The 22,171-nt window shown below is 43.4% G+C and overlaps 1 protein-coding gene across 50 annotated transcripts in view; it reads right to left on the bottom strand.

Moving 5' to 3' along the window:
* OBSCN (obscurin, cytoskeletal calmodulin and titin-interacting RhoGEF) overlaps positions 1–22,171 on the bottom strand; it is a 229,285-nt gene that overhangs the window by 169,100 nt on the left and 38,014 nt on the right. For 42 of the 50 annotated variants that reach the window (XM_027548670.1, XM_027548671.1, XM_027548672.1 and 39 more), the window contains exons 9-12: positions 19,068–19,343; positions 15,204–15,476; positions 11,000–11,275; positions 1,405–1,680 (exon numbers count right to left, since the gene is read on the bottom strand). In XM_027548670.1, the coding sequence (XP_027404471.1) occupies positions 1,405–1,680; positions 11,000–11,275; positions 15,204–15,476; positions 19,068–19,343 (1,101 nt within the window). The remainder of the gene's footprint in view (positions 1–1,404; positions 1,681–10,999; positions 11,276–15,203; positions 15,477–19,067; positions 19,344–22,171) is intronic. The other 8 variants (XM_027548690.1, XM_027548689.1, XM_027548687.1 and 5 more) reach the window with 8 other exon arrangements.

Genomic DNA, 22,171 nt, shown 5'->3' with positions numbered 1-22,171 from the left:
ATCCATAATAGATGGATAATAATTTCAATCCTTAACCCTTTCCTTGTCAGATACTGGTATCAGTGTTACACTATCTACGTGAAACAAATCAGAGACTGTATCTCATTTTTCTATTCTCCAGAATAACCTCCACGAACACGGTTTTTCTTTTTAAAGCAGCTCATATAATTTACCAGTGGAACTACAGGGATTAAATATTTCTCTATGGGAAGAGTTTTCATTGTGATTCCAATTACTTAAACGGTTTTAAGACTATTTGAGTTGTCCAGTGTTTCTGTGTCACTTGGTATATAATTTTCTAAGAACTTGATTAATTTGTCAAGCCTTTCATATGTATTGCAATGAAAAAAATTGCCATATTCTCCTAAAATATCATTTTTTAAAGATACATGCATATCGGTATAGGAGAAGTGACTATTCCTCTTCAAGTCTAAATCAATAAATCAGAGTCCAATTAGAATTCTGACATGGAATGTTCCAACAGAAGACAAAGGAAATCAATATTTGCTCTGAAAAGAGAATTCCAGATCTCACATGTGCATATTTCAGGCACACATCAACCAATCCTCTGCTCCCTGTTTACTTTGCACACATATTTCAAGAAAAACAGACCTAGATGTGTGTATGTGCGTGTGGGCTCAGTCCCTTCAGCCGCCTCTTTGTGACACCATGGACTATAACCCGTCAAGCTCCTCTGCCCCTGGGATTCTCCAGGCAAGAACACTGGAGTGGGTTGCCATGCCCTCCTCCTGACCCAGGGATGGAACCTGCGTCTCCTGCATTGCAGGCAGATTCTTTACCCACTAAGCCACCTCAGAAGCCATGTAGATACACAGATATTTTCAATATCCAGTGCAAGGAGAAAGAGTGTCCAGAACAACTGAAACTCTGGTAAATCCACAGCTCGTTCCTGAGATAAAGCAAGCACAACAGTGTGGTAGAAACTCCCCCTGGACCTGGTTTAATGAAATCCAAACCTCTCTCCTAGTGTGAACCCACATGGATTGCTGGGTGGGGCATCTAGGAGCTGTCAGGACAGCCAAGAGGAGCAAATTCACATACCCACAGTTGAAAGGCATCTGGTTTACAGCAGACTCCAAGTGCAAGACAGAACCAGAGGCCCAGACACCAGGGAACACCCAGACGACCCTGGGCAGATGCTGGGAACTGACGACCGTGCATCACTGTGTGGAAACGCCACTCTGGGTTTACAGCATGCCTTTCTCCCTTCTGTTCATACCCTCCCATCCAGCTCCCTTTGCCCAGCCTTGGGTATGAAAATGGGGGTGGGAGGACAGAACACCAAAAGAGATGAAGTCTAGTGGAAAGATCATCGGGTCTGTCAGGGGTGCAAGCCCATCCCATCACCTCCACATGAGGCTAACTTACTACCTCCAAACTGACCTGTGACGTCCAGGTGGAAGGAGACCTTCTGGCCCCCGGCCTCGCAGCTGTACTCCCCGGCGTCCGCCTTGCCCGCCTGCTGCACCACCAGCTGCCGGGTGCAGCCTTTGGCTTCCAAACGCACTTTCGAGCTTGAACTCAGCTTCTTCCCGTCTTTGTACCACGTCACCTCCGTCTGGGCCTGGGCCACCTCGCAGTTCAGCGTGGCACTCGCCCCCGCCACGGCCTGCACTTCACTGCGTGCTGGCTGCTCCTTGGCGAACACCACTGAGGGCTCTGAGGATAGAGGGATACACAGGGTCAGAGACCCCATCTCAGTCAGGATGGCAGCCCCGGGCAAAGAAGACCTGGATGGGGAGCTGGGAAGCAGGGTGGTGGGAAAGAGTGATGGAGCTGGAGACTTCTTCAGGTTCTGCACCAGCCCTGTGCCCTGCAGAGGAAAACTCTTTCTCAGCAGCAAGTCACACAAGACATGCATTCTCCCACAGATCCATGTCAACTGGCCTGGGAAAGGGGCTTTTGAAAAAGACATCACCCCTGCTCATGACATCTGCAGGTTCACAATGCAAATGTCTGCCAACCTTCTGAGATAGTGCCCCAGTCTTCTCCATATGGTTATGCAAGTAACTTTTCATCTGCAATCAATGGAGATGTCTTAGGCTCAGCACCCATGCCTACTCTTACTCTCGTCAACTTGTGGCAATCTGCTGGGAGTGCCTGCACCTCCCCATGGCTTTCTTTGTCATTGTTTGAGGAATGGAGAAGCTGAGCACCTTTCCTCAGGACTGGGTTCATTATTACGGTTTTCTTCTTCCCAGTAACACTATTCAAATCTTTTGCCCACTTACCCTTGGTAGACTCTCTCTTTTCTTGATTCACCTCTGGCCACTCTTTATGGTTTAAATACCAAAGAATGACACATAGGTAAGTTTTAAGGATATTACCAACTGTGTGACTCGCAGTTTCACTTTCTGATCAAAACCTGTGATAAATCAAAGTTTTTCCTTTCAACAGGGTCACATTGTCCTTCCATCCCTTTGAGTGTAAAGTATTTCTGTTCTATTTAAGAAATTTTTTTTTAACCTTCGTCTTTAAAGAAACCACACTCTTATCTGAGAGTTTTTGGGGGTTTTACTTTTTACACTGAGGTTTCTAACCTACTACATGTTTACTTCTGTGTGTGGTGTGAACTGTTACAATTTATTTTTTCCCTATGGTTCAATGGTCCAAGCACCATTTATGAAGACAACATCCTTCCTTGACTTTTCTGACACACAACACAATAACAAAAGGAGGACACAGGGGCTTGAGAGGGAATGGGTGGTGAGAACCCATTTATGCCATGAACTCCTTCTGAACTCAGTCTTCTATTCCTCTGATGTGGTAACTATTCCTGCACTGGGATCCCCTTATCTTGAAAACTGCAGCCTTATGATAATCCCTGACATCAGGTCCCAGTATATACCCCCACCATGATTTTCTTGAAGAAAGCAGTGTATTGGCTGCATCTTGCCTTTGAAAAGTGAAGTCGCTCAGTCGTGTCTGACTCTTTGCGACCCCATGGACAGTAGCCTACCAGGCTCCTCCGTCCATGGGATTTTCCAGGCAAGAGTTCTGGAGTGGGTTGCCATTTCCTTCTCTATTCGTCCATCTGACCACTCACAAAACAAATTTGGTTCCATTTTGATTGCTAATAAAACACCTTTGATTTTTCCCCCCAGATTTCTACCCCTTTATTGCAACCTCTGACTGTCTCTCAAGAATTTGAATCCTTTCCCCACTCACAGTCTCTTAGCAACTTTTATCAGATTGAAATTACAAAAAAAAAAAAAAAAAAAACAACTTTCGCTGGTCTAACTCTTTCACACGTATTTCATTTTCCAAGCATTCCTTGCCCCCTTAAGACATAGAAATGTTTTCTGCGTGTTAATTTTTTTGCACACTGATCCTATTCAAGAATCCTATTCAGTCTAATCATTTATCTTTGCGATTGTCTGAGTTGATCATCCCATCATCAGCAAATTCTACCTTTGGTTTTTGCCAAAACTGTTGGCAAGTAATTTTATTTTCCTCCTTATGCAACTCAGGGGTTAGTCGCCAATCTGTATTGTGCCTCATGTCAAAGATTTCCTTGCCCATCTCAAGTGAGACGTTGCTGTAATTCTGCAGGAATTTTACGTTAATAATTAAGAACACTTTTATACAGTTCGCCAATAGTTTTATGGCAGGAACTGATACTCAATTTAGAAAACTTTTTGTCTCAATGTATGACCTTCAAGTTTAATCAACCATTTGATTCTGAACTCATGAAGATGGTCACATCTTTCTGTACTCAATCTCTTACTGTCCAGCTTTCTATTTATTCACACTGCCAACATTAAATTCAACGTGCAATCCTGGAATTTCATCACAGGTCTCTAACTGTGGATACATTGCTGAATTCATTTTGTTAGCAAATGTTATAATTTATTATTTTGACCTTGATATTTGCAGTAGATTTGTCTGGATTTCATTCTCCCTGCCTTTCTTGTGTGATTATGGTGTTGATGCTATGTTCTGTACATGAAGAGAGTTATGGATGGTATCTCCTTTTTCTGTCTCTAAGATCATCTCCACAAATAAGGAAGAAGAGTTTTTCAGGAAATTTTGTATACCGTACCAGAGACCTACAGGGCTGACTTTTCATTATTAGTCCTACTGATTGACAAGTCATACAACTCTGACTTCTACTTTTTTCTGTCCTCTTTCATATAGTTTACTAGAATTTAGCCAAATTTCACGATTTTTCAATGGTTTTATCTTAGAACACTCTCTCCTATTCTCAGAAAACCACATTCTACAGAGATGCATGGTGAGACCTGGGATGTCTATACACACCCATAAATCATCCTACCCTGATAGGTATTGCCACCTAGGAGTCAATGGCATGGTAGCCCAGCCCTATTTGGCGTGAAGACTCTCTTCCCAGAAGAATAACCTGATTTCTTGGGCTGCCTTAAGTTCCAGCCACAAGAAACAGACCGTTAAGAAAATGCAACAAAATAAAGACTGCTTGAGGGACAAAAACTCCTGAACTGATTCTATGAGGCCACCATCAGCTTGATACCAAAGCCAGACAAAGATATCACAAAAAAGGGAAATTAAAGGCCAATATCACTAATGAGCATAGATGCAAAAGTCATCAACAAAGTTCTAGCAAACAGAATCCAGCAACACATTAAAAGAATTATACATCATGATCAAGTGAGATTTATCCCAGAGATACAAAGATTCTTCAATATATGCAAATCAATCAGTGTGATACACCATGTTAACAAATTGAAAGAAAAAACATGATCATCTCAATAGATGCAGAGAAAACTTTTGACAAAATTCACCATCCATTTATGATAGGAAAAAAAAACCATCCAGGAAATTGGCATAGAAGGAATACACCTCAACATAATAAAGGCCATATATGACAAACCCACAGCAAACATTATTCTCAATGATGAGAAACTGAACGCTTTTCCTTTAAGATTGGGAACAAGACAAGGGTGCCCACTCTCACCACTATTATTCAATATAGTTTTGGAAGTCCTAGCCATGGCAACAAAGAAGAAAAAGAAATAAAAGAAATGCAGATTGGAAAAGAAGAAGTAAAACTCACTGTTTGCAGATGGCATGATACTATACATATAAAACCCTAAGAGGACCACTAAAAATCTACCAGAGCTAATCAATGAATTTAGTAAAGTCACAGGATATAAAATTAATACACAGAAATTCCTTGCATTACTATATACTAACAATGAAAATTCAGAAAGAGAAATTAAGGAAACAGTTCCATTCATCATTGCAACAAAAAGAATAAAATATCTAGGAATAAACCTATTTAAAGAAACATAAGACCTGTATGCTGAAAACTATAAGACACAGATCAAGGAAATCAAAGACAACATAAACAGATGGAGAGATATACTATGTTCTTAGATTAGAAGAATCGATATTTTGAAAGTTACCATACCACCCAAAGCCAGCTACAGATTCAATGTAATCTCTATCAAGCTACCAATGGTACACCCATAGAACCAGAACAAAAAAGTTTCATTATTTGTATGGAAACACAAAATCCCTAAGCAATCTTGAGAAAGAAAAACAGAGCTGGAAAATTCAACTTTCTTGACTTCAGACTATACTACAAAGCTAATAGTCATCAAGACAGTACCGTACTGGATCAGAAACAGAAATATAGATCAATGGGACAAGATATAAAGCGAAGAGATAAACCCACACACCTATGAGCACCTTATCTTTGACAAAGGAGGCAAGAATATACAACGAGAAAAGACAGCCTCTTCAGTAAGTGGTGCTGAGAAAACTGGATTGCTACATGTAAAAGAGTGAAACTAGAATACTTCCTAAAACCAGACACAAAAATAAACTCAAAATGGATTAAAGACTTAACGTGAACGTGAAGTCGCTCAGTCGTGTCCAACTGTTTGCAACCCCGTGGACACCAGGCTCCTCTGTCCATGGGATTTTCTAGGAAAGAGTACTGATTGATTCATGTTGTATTATGGCATAAACCAATACAAAACTGTAAAGCAATTTTCCACCAATTAAAAAAATTTTTTTAAAAGATTGCTTCCCCAGTTAGAGGCTGCTAGGACAGTAGCTCTTCATTAGCCATGCCTAATGGTGTGACTGGAGAAGGCAATGGCACCCCACTCCAGTACTCTTGCCTGGAAAATCCCATGGACGGAGGAGCCTAGTAGGCTGCAGTCCATGGGGTCGCTAGGAGTCGGACACGACTGAGCGACTTCACTTTCACTTTTCACTTTCATGCATTGGAGGAGGAAATGGCAACCCACTCCAGTGTTCTTGCCTGGAGAATCCCAGGGACGGGGGAGCCTGGTGGGCTGCCCTCTATGGGGTCGCACAGAGTCGGACACGACTGAAGTGACTTAGTAGCAGCAGCAGCAATGGTGTGACAGAAGCCACTTTTTCCTTTCCACTTCTAAATTCAACAATGTAATGCCAAGGGGAATACTTACCTACAACATCCAAACTCTTTGAAGACGAAAACAAACTCATATTTGATCTAAGAAGATCTCCCTAAACAGCACAGGTGTTTCTCCACTAATCATTCTTTCTTCCCTTTGCCAGGACATGACAACATAACACAGCTCTATTTTTTGCTACCTTTGGGCAACCCGAGCGTTTAAATCCAGGAAAAGGAAGGAAGGCCTCCCAGAAATCTCAAATTTCATCACCCAAAGTTCACTCCTGAAAAAACTCTAAGTAAGATTTTGTGGCCAACATGTACCCTAATCTGGGATCTATCATATTGAAACACCTCTAGCCAACCAAGAACCAGTACTAGGTTTCAGATGAGGGCATGCGATTGCTCTCAGGTAAGACATATGATGGGAGGAAAGTCAGGTATCCACAGGCCTGCCTTAGCCCTCCAAGCATCAGGGAGTGCCAGGGTCCCCTTAGGGATATTACAATGGAGGAAGTATTGTTCAGGCTTCAGAAGCAGGAGAGCAGGCCCTTGACCTTCCTTCTGACCTGCTAGGACACTGCCCGCATTTCCTGCCTGTCTGCAAGCACAGCAAGTTAGGTGGCACTTTAGACAAGAAAGGGAGTGGGTCTTGGAATTCTTGAGCCCCTGGATTCATGCCTGAGTTTAATGAAATCCTATGACTCACAAGATAAAGCAAACAGCACCATAAAAATGTTAAACTAAAATCACAGCTGCATTTTTGCATGCAAACTGATGCAGCCTGGGGTTACGGGGGCCCCCCAAACTGCAATCCGAAGTCTCATCAGTGGAGTGGACTGCCGCTGAGGCCCTCTTCCCAACTGGGACTCCAGATTGCTGTTAACAAGAGACTTCTCAGCATGATGTTTAAGTCTGGATGTTGGTCAGCCCAATTTGGTGATATATGTGCTGTTACTCTTTGCTTTTGCTTAATCATTTTCATTGGAGGATAATTACTTTACAAGATTGTGGTGGCTTTTGCCATACATTAACACAAATAAACCACAGGTACACATGTGTCCCCCCATCTGAAGCCCGCTTCCACCTCCCTCCCCACCCTATCCCTTTGGGTTGTCCCAGAGCACTAGCTCTGAGTGCCCTGCTTCATGCATCAAACTTGCACTGGTCATCTATTTTACATACGGTAATATACATGCTTCAATGCTATTCTCTCACAATTTCCCACCCTTGCCTTTTCCCACAGAGTCCAAAAGTCTGTTCTTTACATCTGTGTCTCTTATGCTGCCTTGCATATAGGATCATTGATACCATCTTTCTAAATTCCATCTATATACACATTAATATACTGTATTGGTGTTTTTTTTTCTGACTTACTTCACTCTGTATAATAGGCTCTAGTTTCATCCACCTCATTAGAACGGATTCAAATGCGTTCCTTTCTACAGCTGAGTAATACTCCATTGTGTATATGTCTTCTCTTGTGTTGTTGGAAGAGGTAAACTTCAAACTGCAATTTGAAGTCTCATCTGTGGAGTGCACTGCCGCTGAGGCCCTCTTCCCAATTGGGACTCCAGATTGCTGTTAACGAAAGACTTCACAGCGTCCTGTTTAAGCCTGGATTTTTTTTAGCTTACCTCTTCCAACAACACAAGAGAAGACTTTACACATGGACATCACCAGATGGTCAATCCTGAAATCAGATTGATTATATTCTTTTCAGCCAAAGATGGAGAAGCTCTATACAGTCAGCAAAAACAAGACTGGGAGCTGACTGTGGCTCAGATCATGAACCCCTTATGGCAAAATTCAGACTTAAATTGGAGAAAGTAGGGAAAACCACTAGACCATCCAGGTATGACGTAAATCAAATCCCTTACAGTTATACAGTAGAAGTGAGAAATAGATTTAAGGGACTAGATTTGATAGACAGAGTGCCTGAAGAACTATGGATGGAGGTTCATGAGACTGTACAGAAGGCAGGAATAAAGACCATCCCCAAGAAGAAGTGCAAAAAGGCAAAATGGTTGTCTGAGGAGGTTTTACAAATAGCTGACAAAAGAAAATAGGCTAAAGGCAAAGGAGAAAAGGAAGGATATACCCAATTGAATGCAGAGTTCCAAAAAAAATAGCAAAGAGAGATAAGAAAGCCTTCCTCAGTGATCAGTGCAAAGAAATAGAGGAAAACAATAGAATGGGAAAGACTAGAGATCTCTTCAAGAAAACTAGAGATACCAAGGGAATATTTCATGCAAAGATGGGCACAATAAAGGACAGAAATGGTATGGATCTAACAGAAGCAGAAGATATTAAGAAGAGGTGGCAAGAATACACAGAAGAACGATACAAAATGATATTCATGACTCAGATAACCACAATGGTGTGATCACTCACCTAGAGCCAGATATCCTGGAATGCAAAGTCAAGTGGGCCTTAGGAAACATCACTATGAACAAAGCTAGTGAAGATGATGGAATTCCAGTTGAGCTATTTCAAATCAGAATGATGATGATGCTGTGAAAGTGTGCACTTAATATGCCAGCAAATTTGGAAAACTTAGCAGTAGCCACAGGACTGGAAAAGGTCCGTTTTCATTCTAATCCCAAAGAAAGGCAATGCCAAAGAATGTTCAAACTACCGCACAATTGCACTCATCTCACACGCTAGAAAAGTAATGTTCAAAATCCTCCAAGCCAGGCTTCAACAGTACGTGAACCGTGAACTTCCAGATGTTCAAGCTGGATTTAGAAAAGGTAGAGGAACCAGAGATCAAATTGCCAACATCTGTTGGATCATCAAAAAAGCAAGAGAGTTCCAGAAAAACATCTTCTTCTGCTTTATTGACTATGCCAAAGCCTTTGACTATATGGATCACAACAAACTGTGGAAAATTATTAAAGAGATGGGAATACCAGTCCACCTTAACTGCCTCCTGAGAAATCTCTATGCAGGTCAAGAAGCAGCAGTTAGAACTGAACATGGAACAACATACTGGTTCTAAATTGAGAAAGGTGTGTGTCAAGGCTGTATATTGTCACACTGCTTATTTAACTTACATGCAGAATACATCATGCAAAATGCTGGACTGGATGAAGCACAAGCTGGAATCAAGCTTGCAGGGAGAAATATCAATAACCTCAGTTATGCAGATGACACCACCCTTAGGCAAAAAGCGAAGAACTAAAGAGCTTCTTGATGAAAGTGAAAGAGGAGAGTGAAAAAGCTGGCTTAAAACTCAACATTCAGAAAACTAAGATCATGGCATCCAGTCCCATCACTTCATGGCAAACAGATGGGGAAACAGTGGAAACAGCAGAGACTTATTTTCTTGGGCTCCAAAATCATTGCAGATGGTGACTGCAGCCATGAAATTAAAAGGTGCTTGCTCCTTGGAAGAAAAGCTATGACCAACCTAGACAGCATATTAAAAAGCAGAGACATTACTTTGCTGACCAAAGGTCCATCTTAGTCAAAGCTATGGTTTTTCCAGTAGTCATGTACGGATGTGAGCACTGGACCATAAAGAAAGCTGAGTGTTGAAGAACTGGTGCTTTTGAACTGTGGACATGGATAAGACTCTTGAGAATCCCTTGGACTGCAAGGAGATCCAACCAAACAATCCTAAAGGAAATCAGTCCTGAATGTTCATTGGAAGGACTGATACTAAAGCTGAAACTCCAGTACTTTGGCCACATAATGTGAAGAACTGACTCACTAGAAGAGACCCTGATGCTGGGAAAGATTGAAGGCAGGAGGAGAAGGTGATGACAGAGGATGAAATGGTTGGATGTCATCACTGACTCGATGGACATGAGTTTGAGCAAGCTCCAAGAGTTGGTGATGGACAGGAAAGCCTGGCATGCTTCAGTCCATGCGGTCACAAAGAGTCGGACATGACTGAGCTGAACTAAATACTCCATTGTATTCCAACTCCTTATCCATTCATCTGCTGATGGACATCCAGGTTGCTTCCATGTCCTAGCTATCATAAACAGTGCAGCAATGAACACTGGGGTACATGTGTCTCTTTCAATTCTGGTTTCCTTGGTGTGTATGCCCAGCAGTGGCATTGCTGGGTTATATCGCAGTTCTATTTCCAATTTTTTAAGGAATTTTCACTGTACTCCTAGAGGCTGTACCAGTTTGCATTCCCACCAACACTCTGTTACTCTTTTCTATTGTTTGTTTCTTTTAATGATTATATTGAAATTAAGTTAAATAAACCTCTATTAAATATTTAAATTGCTTATTTGTGTGTAATGAGCTGTTTCTTTTGAAAACAAATTCTTTGAACCGGAACTGAAAGTAAAACTTTTGGTAAAATGGGTTTTGACACCAGGGAAAACAAAAAGCTTCTGGGCAGGTGAGAAGACAGTGGGACTGAGCCTAACCGCCTGGAAACAGGTGGCGGAAACGGCTGCGCCTCTTTCCAATGCACGCTTGCCATTCATCCTCCTCCAGGCCAAAATGGGTATCAAGATGGGACACGAAGACTGAGAGGCAAGAAGAGATGAAGGTTATAGGCGAATGCACACATAGTGTGATGAGACCAAAAGCCAGTTCCCTCACACCTGCACACAGGCTAGCTCAGCGTCCTCCTCCAGGACTGACCTGTGACGTCCAGGCGGAAGGAGACCTTCTGGCCCCCGGCCTCGCAGCTGTACTCCCCTGCGTCCGCCTTGCCCGCCTGCTGCACCACCAGCCGCCGCCCGCGGCCCGTGGCCTCCACACGCACTTTCGAGCTCGAACTCAGCTTCTTGCCATCCTTGTACCACGTCACCTCCGTCTGGGCCTGGGCCACCTCGCAGCTCAGCGTGGCACTCGCCCCCGCCACGGCCTGCACTTCACTGTGTGCCGGCTGCTCCTTGGCGAACACCACCGAGGGCTCTGGGGACAGAGGAGGATACATGGGGTCAGAGACCCAAGCTCAGTCAGGACGGCAGCCCCGGGCAAAGAAGACCTGGATGGGGAGCTGGGATTTGGGGTGGTGGGAAGGAGGCACACAGCTTGAGACTTCTCAGGCTCTGCACCAGCCCTGTGCTCTGCAGAGGTCCCCTGCCTCTCTCAGCAAAAGTCACACAATTTATGCATTCTCCATGTAAGCTGGCTCAGTTGTCAGGGGGGCCGTTGGAAAAGACTGGTCTGTTGTGCATGGCATCCACAGGTTCACGAGGCAAGTGTTCCCCAACCTTCCTAGATGGTGCCCCAGTCTTCCCCATATGGTTATGCAGGGAATGTTTCACCTGCAGTCCACAGAGATGCCTTAGGCTCAGCACCCACGCCTATAAGTTCTATTGCCAACGTGCACGCTTGCACCTCCCCATGGTCTTCCCTTTCACTGTCTGAGGAGTGGAGATACTGACCACCTTTACCATTAGGACTGGGTTCACCATTACTGTTTTCTTCCTGGTGACACTATTCAAACCGAAACAGATGGGTCGTCATGGGTGCATTCCTAGCCTTCCTCTATGAGGCCAGAGCCTTCCCCACAGTACTGTGTAAGCCATGTTCTCATCTGCAGTGAGTGAGACTTGCTGAGGCTCCACCCTCACCTACTCTCACTGTTGGCAAAATGATGGGATTGAGTGCACCTCCTGTGACGCTCTTTTGCATTTTTTCTGATGAGTCAAAGTAAAAAACCCTTTCTGATGTTTTCGCTCAACAGTGTTTGCTCTTCTGTATTGTCCCTGTTCAAAGGTTTTGCCTTATTTTCAATAGCGGCGTCTGTCGATTATTTGTTCATTTGAAGGACCTGTTTATTTATATATATTTAAATGCTAGGCACTGACAAGTCTGTGTGTTCTAAGTATCTTCCATATCTGTGTGGTTTGCCTTTTACGAACTTATGCTATCTTCTGGTGAATCTTCATGTTTAGTTTTAATGTAGTCAAGTATTTTAAATTTGTTTCAGTATGGTTGAGAGCTTCCAAGTGGTGCAAGTGACAAGGTATCCGCCTGCCAATGCAGGAGATGCAAGAGACCGGGGTTCAGTACCTGGGTCGGGAAGATCCTCTGGAGAAGGAAAGGGCACCCCACTCATTATGGTTGGTGAACAGTCTGAGAAATCATTCTCTACCTTTAAATAATTAAAATCATCTATGTTTTCATCTAAGAGTTTTATGAGGACTTCCTTTGTGGCACAGTGGAGAGGAATCTGCCTGCCAACGCAGGGGACACAGGAAGAGTTCACATGTGAGCTCTAAGAGCAACCAAGCCCATGTGCCACAACTACTGAGCTCAAACTCTAGGGCCCAGAAGCTGCAACTACCGAGCCCGTGGGCCACGACCACGGAAACATGTGCACTCTAGGGCCCCCGAGCTGCAACTACCGAGCCTGAGAGCTGCAACTTCCGCGCCCGCCTCCTGCATCTACTGGAGCCTGTGTGCCCAGAGCCTGGGCTCTACAACAAGAAAAGTGACTCAATGAGAAGCCTGTGCCCAGCAGTGAAGAATGGCCCCTGCTGACCACAGACAAAGTCCACATCTAGCAACAAAGACCCAACCCAACCAAAACCAAATAATTTTTTAAAAAAGAATTGTATGATTTTCCCTTCTATTCCCTTCAACTCCAAAAGGGAGTTGACTATGTGTAGGATGAGTTACAAGTCTGATCTTTTTTTTTCTATTGATTTACTACAGTTGAATGTTTAAGTACCATTTATTAAGAACATGCTGCCTTTCCCCTTGCACTATTCCACAGTTTTCTTTTAAGAAGAAGGGGAACGTGGTCATCCACTCATCGGTCTGTGTCTGAGCTCCCTATTCTGGTCCTTGGGTCTCAATACCTGTCCTTGGAACACGACACTACTGTGTTCATTACTGTAGCTTTCTAACAGTATTGATATCTAGTATAGCAGATAACTCTCCTTTTGTTCTTCAAGAGTGAATTCACTGTACATGGTCTTTGAAATTTATGTGTCAATTTTCAAAGTCCCACTAAACAAACATTTATTTGAATTTTAATGGGTATTGAACATGTTTTATTCTTCAATCGATTTCTACCCAACATCTTAGAACTTCTTGACTGTCTCTTAAATTTTTTTTTAACTTCTCCCTGCCCTTACAGAGCCTCTCAGCACATTTATTAGACTTGGAATTAGATATTGATCCTTTTCATGCCATTGTAACTTTCAAAATTTCATTTTCGAGATGTCTGCTGCTACTCTTAGACATGGAAATGTTTTTTTTTCCATACTGATTTTTTACATGGTAATTATTTTTAACTATCTTATTATGTCACATGTTTTATCTTTTGGATAAATCATATTATTCATGAATTCCACTTTTGCTTTGTCACACTTTTATATCTTTCACTTTATTTTTGTCCTGTGTTTTAGAATGTTGGACAAAAGCAGTAACAGTTGGCTTCCTTGTCTGGTTTCCTATCTCATAGGCAAAGCTTTAAAACTCACTTTTTTTGTGTACAGACAGCTGATTTGCCTGCGGCATTGTTTATCAAATTAAGAAAGAATTGTTTTCTGTATAATTCATAACGAACTTTATGGCATGATTTGATGCTAACTTTATAAAACATTTCTTCTGTATTTAAAATGCCAAATCTTATCAAATATTTTATTCTGCATATCATGACGAGATTGCTTGCCAACATTTGTAGCGTGTAAAGAACTTTGTATTTCTGGAGTATGACTTTCATCACAGCATATTACCAATTTTCCTCTTATTATATTTTTAATTTTGATATTTTGTTCCAGATTTTGGCTTTGATATCCATAATAGATCGGTCTACAATTTTAATTTCTTACTACTTTCCCTGTCAGATACTAGTATCAATGTTACATCATCAACAAGAAACAGAGCCTATATCTTTTACTGTTTTCTAAAAAATTCTCCATGAACAAGACTTTATTTCCAAAGTATTCCATATAATATGCCAGTGGAACTACTAGGACTAGATCTATGAGAAGATTTTTCATTATGGTTTCAATTACTTTAAAGGTTTTAGGACTATTTAAGTAGTTGAATATTTCCTGAACCACTTTTCGTAGAGTTTTCCAAGAAACTAATCAATTTGTAAAACCGTTCATATTCATCGTCATGAAAAAATTGTCTATTCTTCTAAAATACCATTTAAAAAAATATATGCATGCTGGTATAGGAGAAGCTACCATTCCTGTCCAAATCTAAATATATAAATCAGACTTCAAGCAGAATTCTGACTCAGAATGTTCTTACAGAAGACATAATAAAATCAGTATTTGCTTTGAAAATGTACCTAGATTTTGTTATATGTAGCTGCACAGATAACTTCTAATCCCATGTATAAGGAAAAAAGAGTATCCAGAACACCTAAAATTTTGGTAATCCATAGTTCAGTATTGAGATAAATCAAGTACGACAGTGTTGCACCTACTTTAATGAAATTCAACCATCTCTCTTAGTGTGAACCCACACGCATTGCTGGGTGGGGCATCTAGGAGCTGTCAGGACAGCCAAGAGGAGCAAAGTCACATACTCACAGTTGAAAGACATCTGGTTTACAGCAGACTCCAAGTGCAAGACAGAACCAGAGGCCCAGACATCAGGGAACACCCAGACAACCCTGGGCAGATGCTGGGAACTGACGACCGTGCATCACTGTGTGGAAATGCCACTCTGGGTTTACAGGACGCCGTTCTCCCTTCTGCTCACACCCTCCCATCCAGCTCCCTTTGCCCAGCCTTGGGTATGAAAATGGGGGTGGGGGGACAGAAGACCAAAAGAGATGAAGTCTAGTGGAAAGATCATCAGCTCTGTCAGGGGTGCAAGCCCGTCCCATCACCTCCACATGAGGCTAACTTACTGCCTCCAAACTGACCTGTGACGTCCAGGCGGAAGGAGACCTTCTGGCCCCCGGCCTCGCAGCTGTACTCCCCGGCATCCGCCTTGCCTGCCTGCTGCACCACCAGCTTCCGGGTGCAGCCCTTGGCTTCCACACGCACTTTCGAGCTCGAACTCAGCTTCTTCCCATCCTTGTACCACGTCACCTCCGTCTGGGCCTGGGCCACCTCGCAGCTCAGCGTGGCACTGGTTCCCGCCACGGCCTGCACTTCACTGCGTGCTGGCTGCTCCTTGGCAAACACCGAGGGCTCTGAGGATAGAGGGATACACAGGGTCACAGACACCATCTCAGTCAGGACAGCAGCCCCGGGCAAAGACGACCTGGATGGGGAGCTGGTGGTCGGGTGGGAAGGAAGCACAGAACTGGAGACTTCTCCAGGTTCTGCACCAGCCTGATGCCCTGAAGAGGACGCCCTGCCTTTTTCAGCAATGAGTGGCACAATTTACACGTTCTCCCATGGATTCCTGTAAGCTAGTCTAAGGGTGGGGGCACTGCTGGAAAATACTTCTCCTCTGCTTATGGCATGTGTAGAGTCATGAAGCAAGTGTTCCCCAACCTTCCTATATGGTGCCCTGCGATCTCCACGTGGTTACGCAGGGAAGTTTTCACCTGCACTCAACAAAGAGGATGTCTCAGGCTTGGCACTACTCTTACTATTGTTAACTTGTGGCAATCCGCTGGGAGCGCCTGTACCCTCCAGTGGCCGTCTGGGTCACTGTCTGAGGAATAAAGAAGCGGCTCGCCCTTCCCCTTAGCGCTGGCTTTGCCATCACTGTTCTCTTCTTGTTGGTGACACCAGTCAAGCCTTTTGCCCACTTGCCTGTAGTAGGCTCTCTCTTTTCTCCATTCAGCTCTGGCCACTCCTTTCCATTTAAAAACAACAGAATGACGAGACAGGTAGGTTTTAAGGATATTCCCAACTGCGTGGTTGGCATTTTTACTCTCTGATCCAGGCCTCTGATAAACCAGAGCTATTCCTTCCAACAGTGTCATAATGTCCAATAGGCCTTGGAGCGTAGATCATTTGTGTTCTATTTAAGAAATCTCTCCTTACCCGAAGTCTTCAAAGAAGACCATGTTATCATCTGAGGGTTTGGGGGCTTTTACCTTTTACACTAAGGTTTCTAACTCACTATGAGTTGACCTTTGTGTGTTATGTGAACTGCTAGTATAATTTAATCTTCCATATGATTCAGTGGTCCAAGCACCGTTTACTAACACAACATCCTTCTCGACCTCTCCTATAGACAACACAGTAACCAACGGAAGACACAGGCGTAGGGAGGGGTGGCACAGGAGTCCGTTCGTGAGGAGCTCTTTCTGAGCTCACTGTTCTGTTCCTCTGATGTGGTACCTATTCCTGTACTGGGATCCCCGATCTTTAAAACCGCAGCCTTATGGTAATCCCTGACATTAGGTACAGTAAATGCTCAACTGTGCATTTCTTCAAGAAAACAAAGCATTGGCTGGACAGTGCCTTTGCAATCTGCCTGTTATTCTTCCTTCAGAACACCCTAAAAACACATTTGGTTTGATTCTAATTGTTAATAAACATCTTTGATTTTTCCCCTCAGATTTCTATCCAATTCTTGCTATCCCGTCTCTCAAGAATCTTACGTAATTTCCCCAGATACTGCCTCTTACTAACTTTTATCAGACCCGAAAATAGAAATGTGGTACAACTGTGCTCGTCTAACTCTTTCACACAAATTTCTTATTCCAAGCATTCCTTGCCAGGACTCAGATGTAGGCATGTTTTCTGCATATTGACTTTTTTACACACTAATCCTACTCAAGAATCATACACAGTCTAGTAGTTTATCATGGAGATTATCTGAGCTGATTATCATGTCATCAGCAAATTCCACCTTGATTTTGATTTTTGAAAACTGTTTGCCAGTGACTTTATTCCCCTCCTTCCTGAACTCGGCGGTTAGAGTGGCCTAAGCGTTCCATCCCTCACTCCAAAGCTCTCCCGGGACGTCCTAAGGGGGATGTTGCTGTCGCTGTTGTCGTTTTGTAGGAAGTTTTCAACATTAAAAAAAGAGCACTTTTACATAGCTCACTAAGAACTTTAAAGCAGGAATTTATTTGTTCAATATTATCAAATGTTTTATCTCTCCAATTGAATCAACCACTTGATTCTGTATTCATGGAAATGATGACATCTTTTTCATTCAATCTCTTAATGTCAAGCTTTCTGTCTATTACCATGGCCAAAGTTAAACCCATAATGCAACCCTGGACTAGGATCGCTGATCTCTACCCTCAGATTCAATACTGAATCCATTTTGATGACATTTAATTTATGATTTGGGCCAGAATAGTCACAGTACACTGGTCAGAAATTTCATTCTCTCTTCTTCCGCTGTGTGATTTTCATTGATGTTATGTCCTGTAAATGAAGACAGTTGCTTTCTTGTCCATGAAGAGAGTACTTTCTTTTTCCCTTCTAGGACCATCTTCACAAGAATGGAGTAACAGCTTTCCAGGTAATTATTTACAGTGTACCAGAGAACTACAGGCTGAGAAGACTGTTCATTATCGGTCTTAATGACTGACAAGTTATACAACTCTTTGACTTTTCTTGATCTTCTTTTGTCCACTTCCACAAAGTTTCCTGGGATCTAGCCACATTTTACAATATTCCAATACTTTTATCTTAGAATAGTCACTGACATTTTCTGAAAACAACTAACCATGTGAGATCACAAGTATCTGTACAAATCCGCGAATATACAAACTTTGCACTGGCATGGTCCCAAACTGGTGTGTGCTGGCACCTAGGAGTCAGTGTGGGATCGCAGCCCATCTCTATTTCCCATGAAGACATTTTTTCCAGAAGAAGAATAACCTGATTTCTTAGACTGGCCCATGTTGTAGCCACAAGGAACACACGATCACTGACCATTTGGAAAATGGAACAAAAATAAAACTGGAGGGGAAAAAACGTTTAAAAAGTAAAATAAATATATAAAGACTGCTTTGCCAGTCAGAGGCTGCGAGGACAGTGACTCCTCACGAGCAGTAAGAGTGCCTTTATGCTTTCCATTCCTAAACCCATCAGTAACACCAAGGGAATACTGACCTGGGTCATCCAACCTTCTGAAGCCAGTGGAAAAACCATATTTCATCTATGATGATCACCCTGAATAGCACTGATGACTATACACATCACCCTTTCTAATTCCCTTTTCAAGGACGTGACAAGAAAACATGGGCCAATTTCTTGCTACCTACAGCCAATAAGAGCCTCCACATCCAGCAAAAGGAAGGAAAGGCCTCCCAGAAACCTAATATTTGATCATTCAAAGTTCACTCCTGAGATAATTCCAAGATCATGTGGCCAATATTTCCACCACCCCCCCCCCCAAAATGATGAATTTTTGATGAATCTGGGATTCATCAAATTGAAACAGCTCAGACCAACCAAAAATCTACACGAGGTCCTGGGTGAGGGCAAGTGGTGGCTGTCAGAAAAGACATCCAATGAGAAGAAAGTCACACATCCCCACATCTACTTCAGCCCCAAGCCTAGGGAGAGTCAGGGTCCCGATACCAGGAACAACAGGATCATTCTGGGCAGATGCTAAGACCGTGTGACTGAGCCCCACTGCCTGGAAACAGGTAGACAGAAACAACCCCTCTTCTTTCAACCCCCACCCTCCTCTCCATCCACCCACCCCTGAGCCCAGACAGGTGTCCAGGTGGGGCATGGGAGACAGGGAGATATGAAGAGATAAAAGCACCAGGCAAGCGCACATACATCTGGTGAGGCTGGAAGCCAGTGCCCTCATCACCTGCACACAGGCTAGCTCAGCGTCCTCCTCCAGGACTGACCTGTGACGTCCAGGCGGAAGGAGACCTTCTGGCCCCCGGCCTCGCAGCTGTACTCCCCTGCGTCCGCCTTGCCCGCCTGCTGCACCACCAGCCGCCGCCCGTGGCCCGTGGCCTCCACACGCACTTTCGAGCTCGAACTCAGCTTCTTGCCGTCCTTGTACCACATCACCTCCGTCTGGGCCTGGGCCACCTCGCAGCTCAGTGTGGCACTGGTTCCCGCCACGGCCTGCACTTCACTGCGTGCCGGCTGCTCCTTGGCGAACACCACCGAGGGCTCTGGGGACAGAGGGATACACAGGGTCAGAGACCCCATCTCAGTCAGGACGGCAGCCCCGGGCAAAGAAGACCTGAATGGGAGGTAGGGGTGTGGGGTGATGAGAAGGGGCAATGGGGCTGGAGACTTCTGCTGACTTGGCTCCAGCCCTGTGCCCTGAAGAGGACCCATGAGTTTCTCACCAAAAGACTTACAATTTAAGCATTCTCCCATGGGTCCTTTTGATCTGGTCCAGGGGGTGCCATTGCAAAAGATCCCCTGCTCCTGGCATCAGCAGGGTCATGAGGCAACTGTTCCCTAACCTTCCTAGATGGACCCACAGTCTTCTCCCCACTATTATGCAGGGACTTTTCGCCTGCAGTCCATGGAATTGGTTCAGCATCCCTTCCTGTTCTTACTGTTGTCAGCTGATGGCAATCTGCTGGGAGTGCTTACACCTCCTAGTGGCTCTTTTTACACTGCATGAGAACTGAGGAAGCTGAACTCCTTTTCCCTTAGCACTGGGTTCACTCACTGTGACTGTGTTCTCCTTCCTAGCAACACTATTCAAAGCTTTTTACAACTACCGATAGTAGGCTCTCTCTTTTCTTGCTTCACCTGTGGCCGCTCTTTATCCATTGAAACACCAGAGAATGACATAGGATTTAAGGATCTTTACAACTATGTGACTACCATTTTTACTCTTTGATCGATTCCTCTGATAAATCACACCTTTTCAATAGTTTTCGCATCTTCTCATCTCTTTCATTGTAGAGCACTGTGTTCTATTTAAGAAATCTTTCCTTACCTTAAATCTTTAAAAATATCATCTTTATCATCATCTTTAAAAAGATTTAAAAATATCATCATCTTTAAAAATATCATCATCATCAGGGTTTTGGGGGTTTTACCTTTTATGCTGAGGTTTCTAATTTACTACAAGTTTACTTTTGTGTGTGGTGTGAATTGCTATTACAATTTAAGTTTTCTGTACAGTTTTCAGTGATGCAACCACAATATTTGAAGACCATATCCTTTCTCAACTTCTCTGATAGACAACAGAGTAGCAAATGGAACATGAGGAAGGTCGAGAAGGTGGATGGCTGGTGCAGGAATCCATTCATGCAAGGAACTGTTTCTGAGCTCACTATTCTGCTCCTCTGCACTGGCATCCCCTTATCTTGAAAACTGCAGCCTTATGATAATTTTCTAACATTGGGTACCAGTAAATGCTCCCTCTGAACATTCTTTGAGAAAACAGCATATTGACTGTACCATACCATTGGAATCTGCCTGCTATTCTTTCGTCTGACAATTAGAAACATATTTTGTTCCATCTTGATTTTTAATAATAATTTTTTATTTCTCCCTCAGACTTCTACCCATCTATTTCAACCTCTGCCTCTCAAGAATCTTGAATAATTTCCCCACACACATCCTCTTAGCAACTTCTATCAGACCTGAAATCAGACTCACGATACAATTATACTACTCTCTTTCACACAAATTTCACTTGCCAAGCATTCTTTGCCAGGACTTGTATGTAGAAATGTTTTCTGCATATTGATTTTTTACATACTAATTCTACTCTAGAATTATACACAGTCTAATAATTTATCTCTGAGATTGTCTGAGTTGATCATCACGTCATCAGCAAATTTCACTTTGAGTTTTTCAGAACTGTTTGCTGTTGATTTTATTTCCTCGTTACTCAACTCAGTGGTTGGAGAGCCCTACATTTATCATCTCTCACATCAAATATTTCCAGACACACCTTGCTGTTTTTGTTGTTGTTGAATGAATTATATAATGTTAATTTTTAAAAGTTGACTATGTGTGGTATGTGAAAGTGAAGTGAAGTCGCTCAGTCATGTCTGACTCTTTGCAACCCCGTGGACTGCAGCCTACCAGGCTTCTCCATCCATGGGATTCTCCAGGCAAGAATACTGGAGTGGGTTACCATTTCCTTCTCCAGGGATCTTCCCAACCCAGGGATCGAACCCAGGTCTCCGGCATTACAGGCAGAGGCTTTAACCTCTGAGCCACCAGGGAAGCTAAGAATTTTATGGCAGGAACTGGTGATCAGTATTATCAACATTTTTTTCTTAGTGTATAACATTCAAGTTTAATCAACCATTTGATTTGTACTCACGGAGATTAGGTCAAAATAGCAGAGTGGATGTGCACTCACCTCCTCCTGGAAGAGTACCAAAATCACAACTAACTGTTGAACAACCATCAGCAGGACTAGGCTTGAACCCACCAATAAAGATACCCCAAGTCCAAAGACAAAGGAGAAGCCACAAGAAGATGGCAGGAGGGGTGCAGTCATGATAAAAGAAAATCCCATACCCACCAGGAGGGCAACCCACGGTCTAGAAAACAATTATACCACAGAGGTTCTCCCACTGTTGTGAAGGTGCTGAGCCCCACATCAGGCTTCCCACCCTTGGGATCTGCCAAAGAGACTAGTAATCCCCAGGGAATCGAACCTGAAGGATGTGACTGCAGATTTCCACAGGCCCTGGGGAAACAGAAGCCCCACTCCTGGAGGGCACACACAAAATCCTGGGCACATCAGGACCCGGGGGGAAAGGAGCAGTGACCCCACAGGAGACTGAACCAGACCTGCCTGCTAGCATTAGAGGGTCCCCTGCAGAGGTGTGGGTTGGCAGTGGTTCATCACAGAGATAACAGTACTGACAGCAGCTGTCCAAGGAAGTATCTGTAGGCGTGAGCCCTCCTGGAGGTCTTTGCCATTAGCCTTACCCTAGAGCCCATGGATACCAGGCAAGAATCACCTCAGGTCAAAAAACTAACAGGGAGTGCAGACCCACCCATCAGCAAACAA

This window comes from Bos indicus x Bos taurus, chromosome 7, assembly GCF_003369695.1.
Source record: "Bos indicus x Bos taurus breed Angus x Brahman F1 hybrid chromosome 7, Bos_hybrid_MaternalHap_v2.0, whole genome shotgun sequence".
Lineage (NCBI taxonomy): Eukaryota > Metazoa > Chordata > Mammalia > Artiodactyla > Bovidae > Bos > Bos indicus x Bos taurus.
The sequence above is the reverse complement of the archived record's forward strand: the minus strand, read 5'-3'. Positions and strand labels throughout refer to the sequence as shown.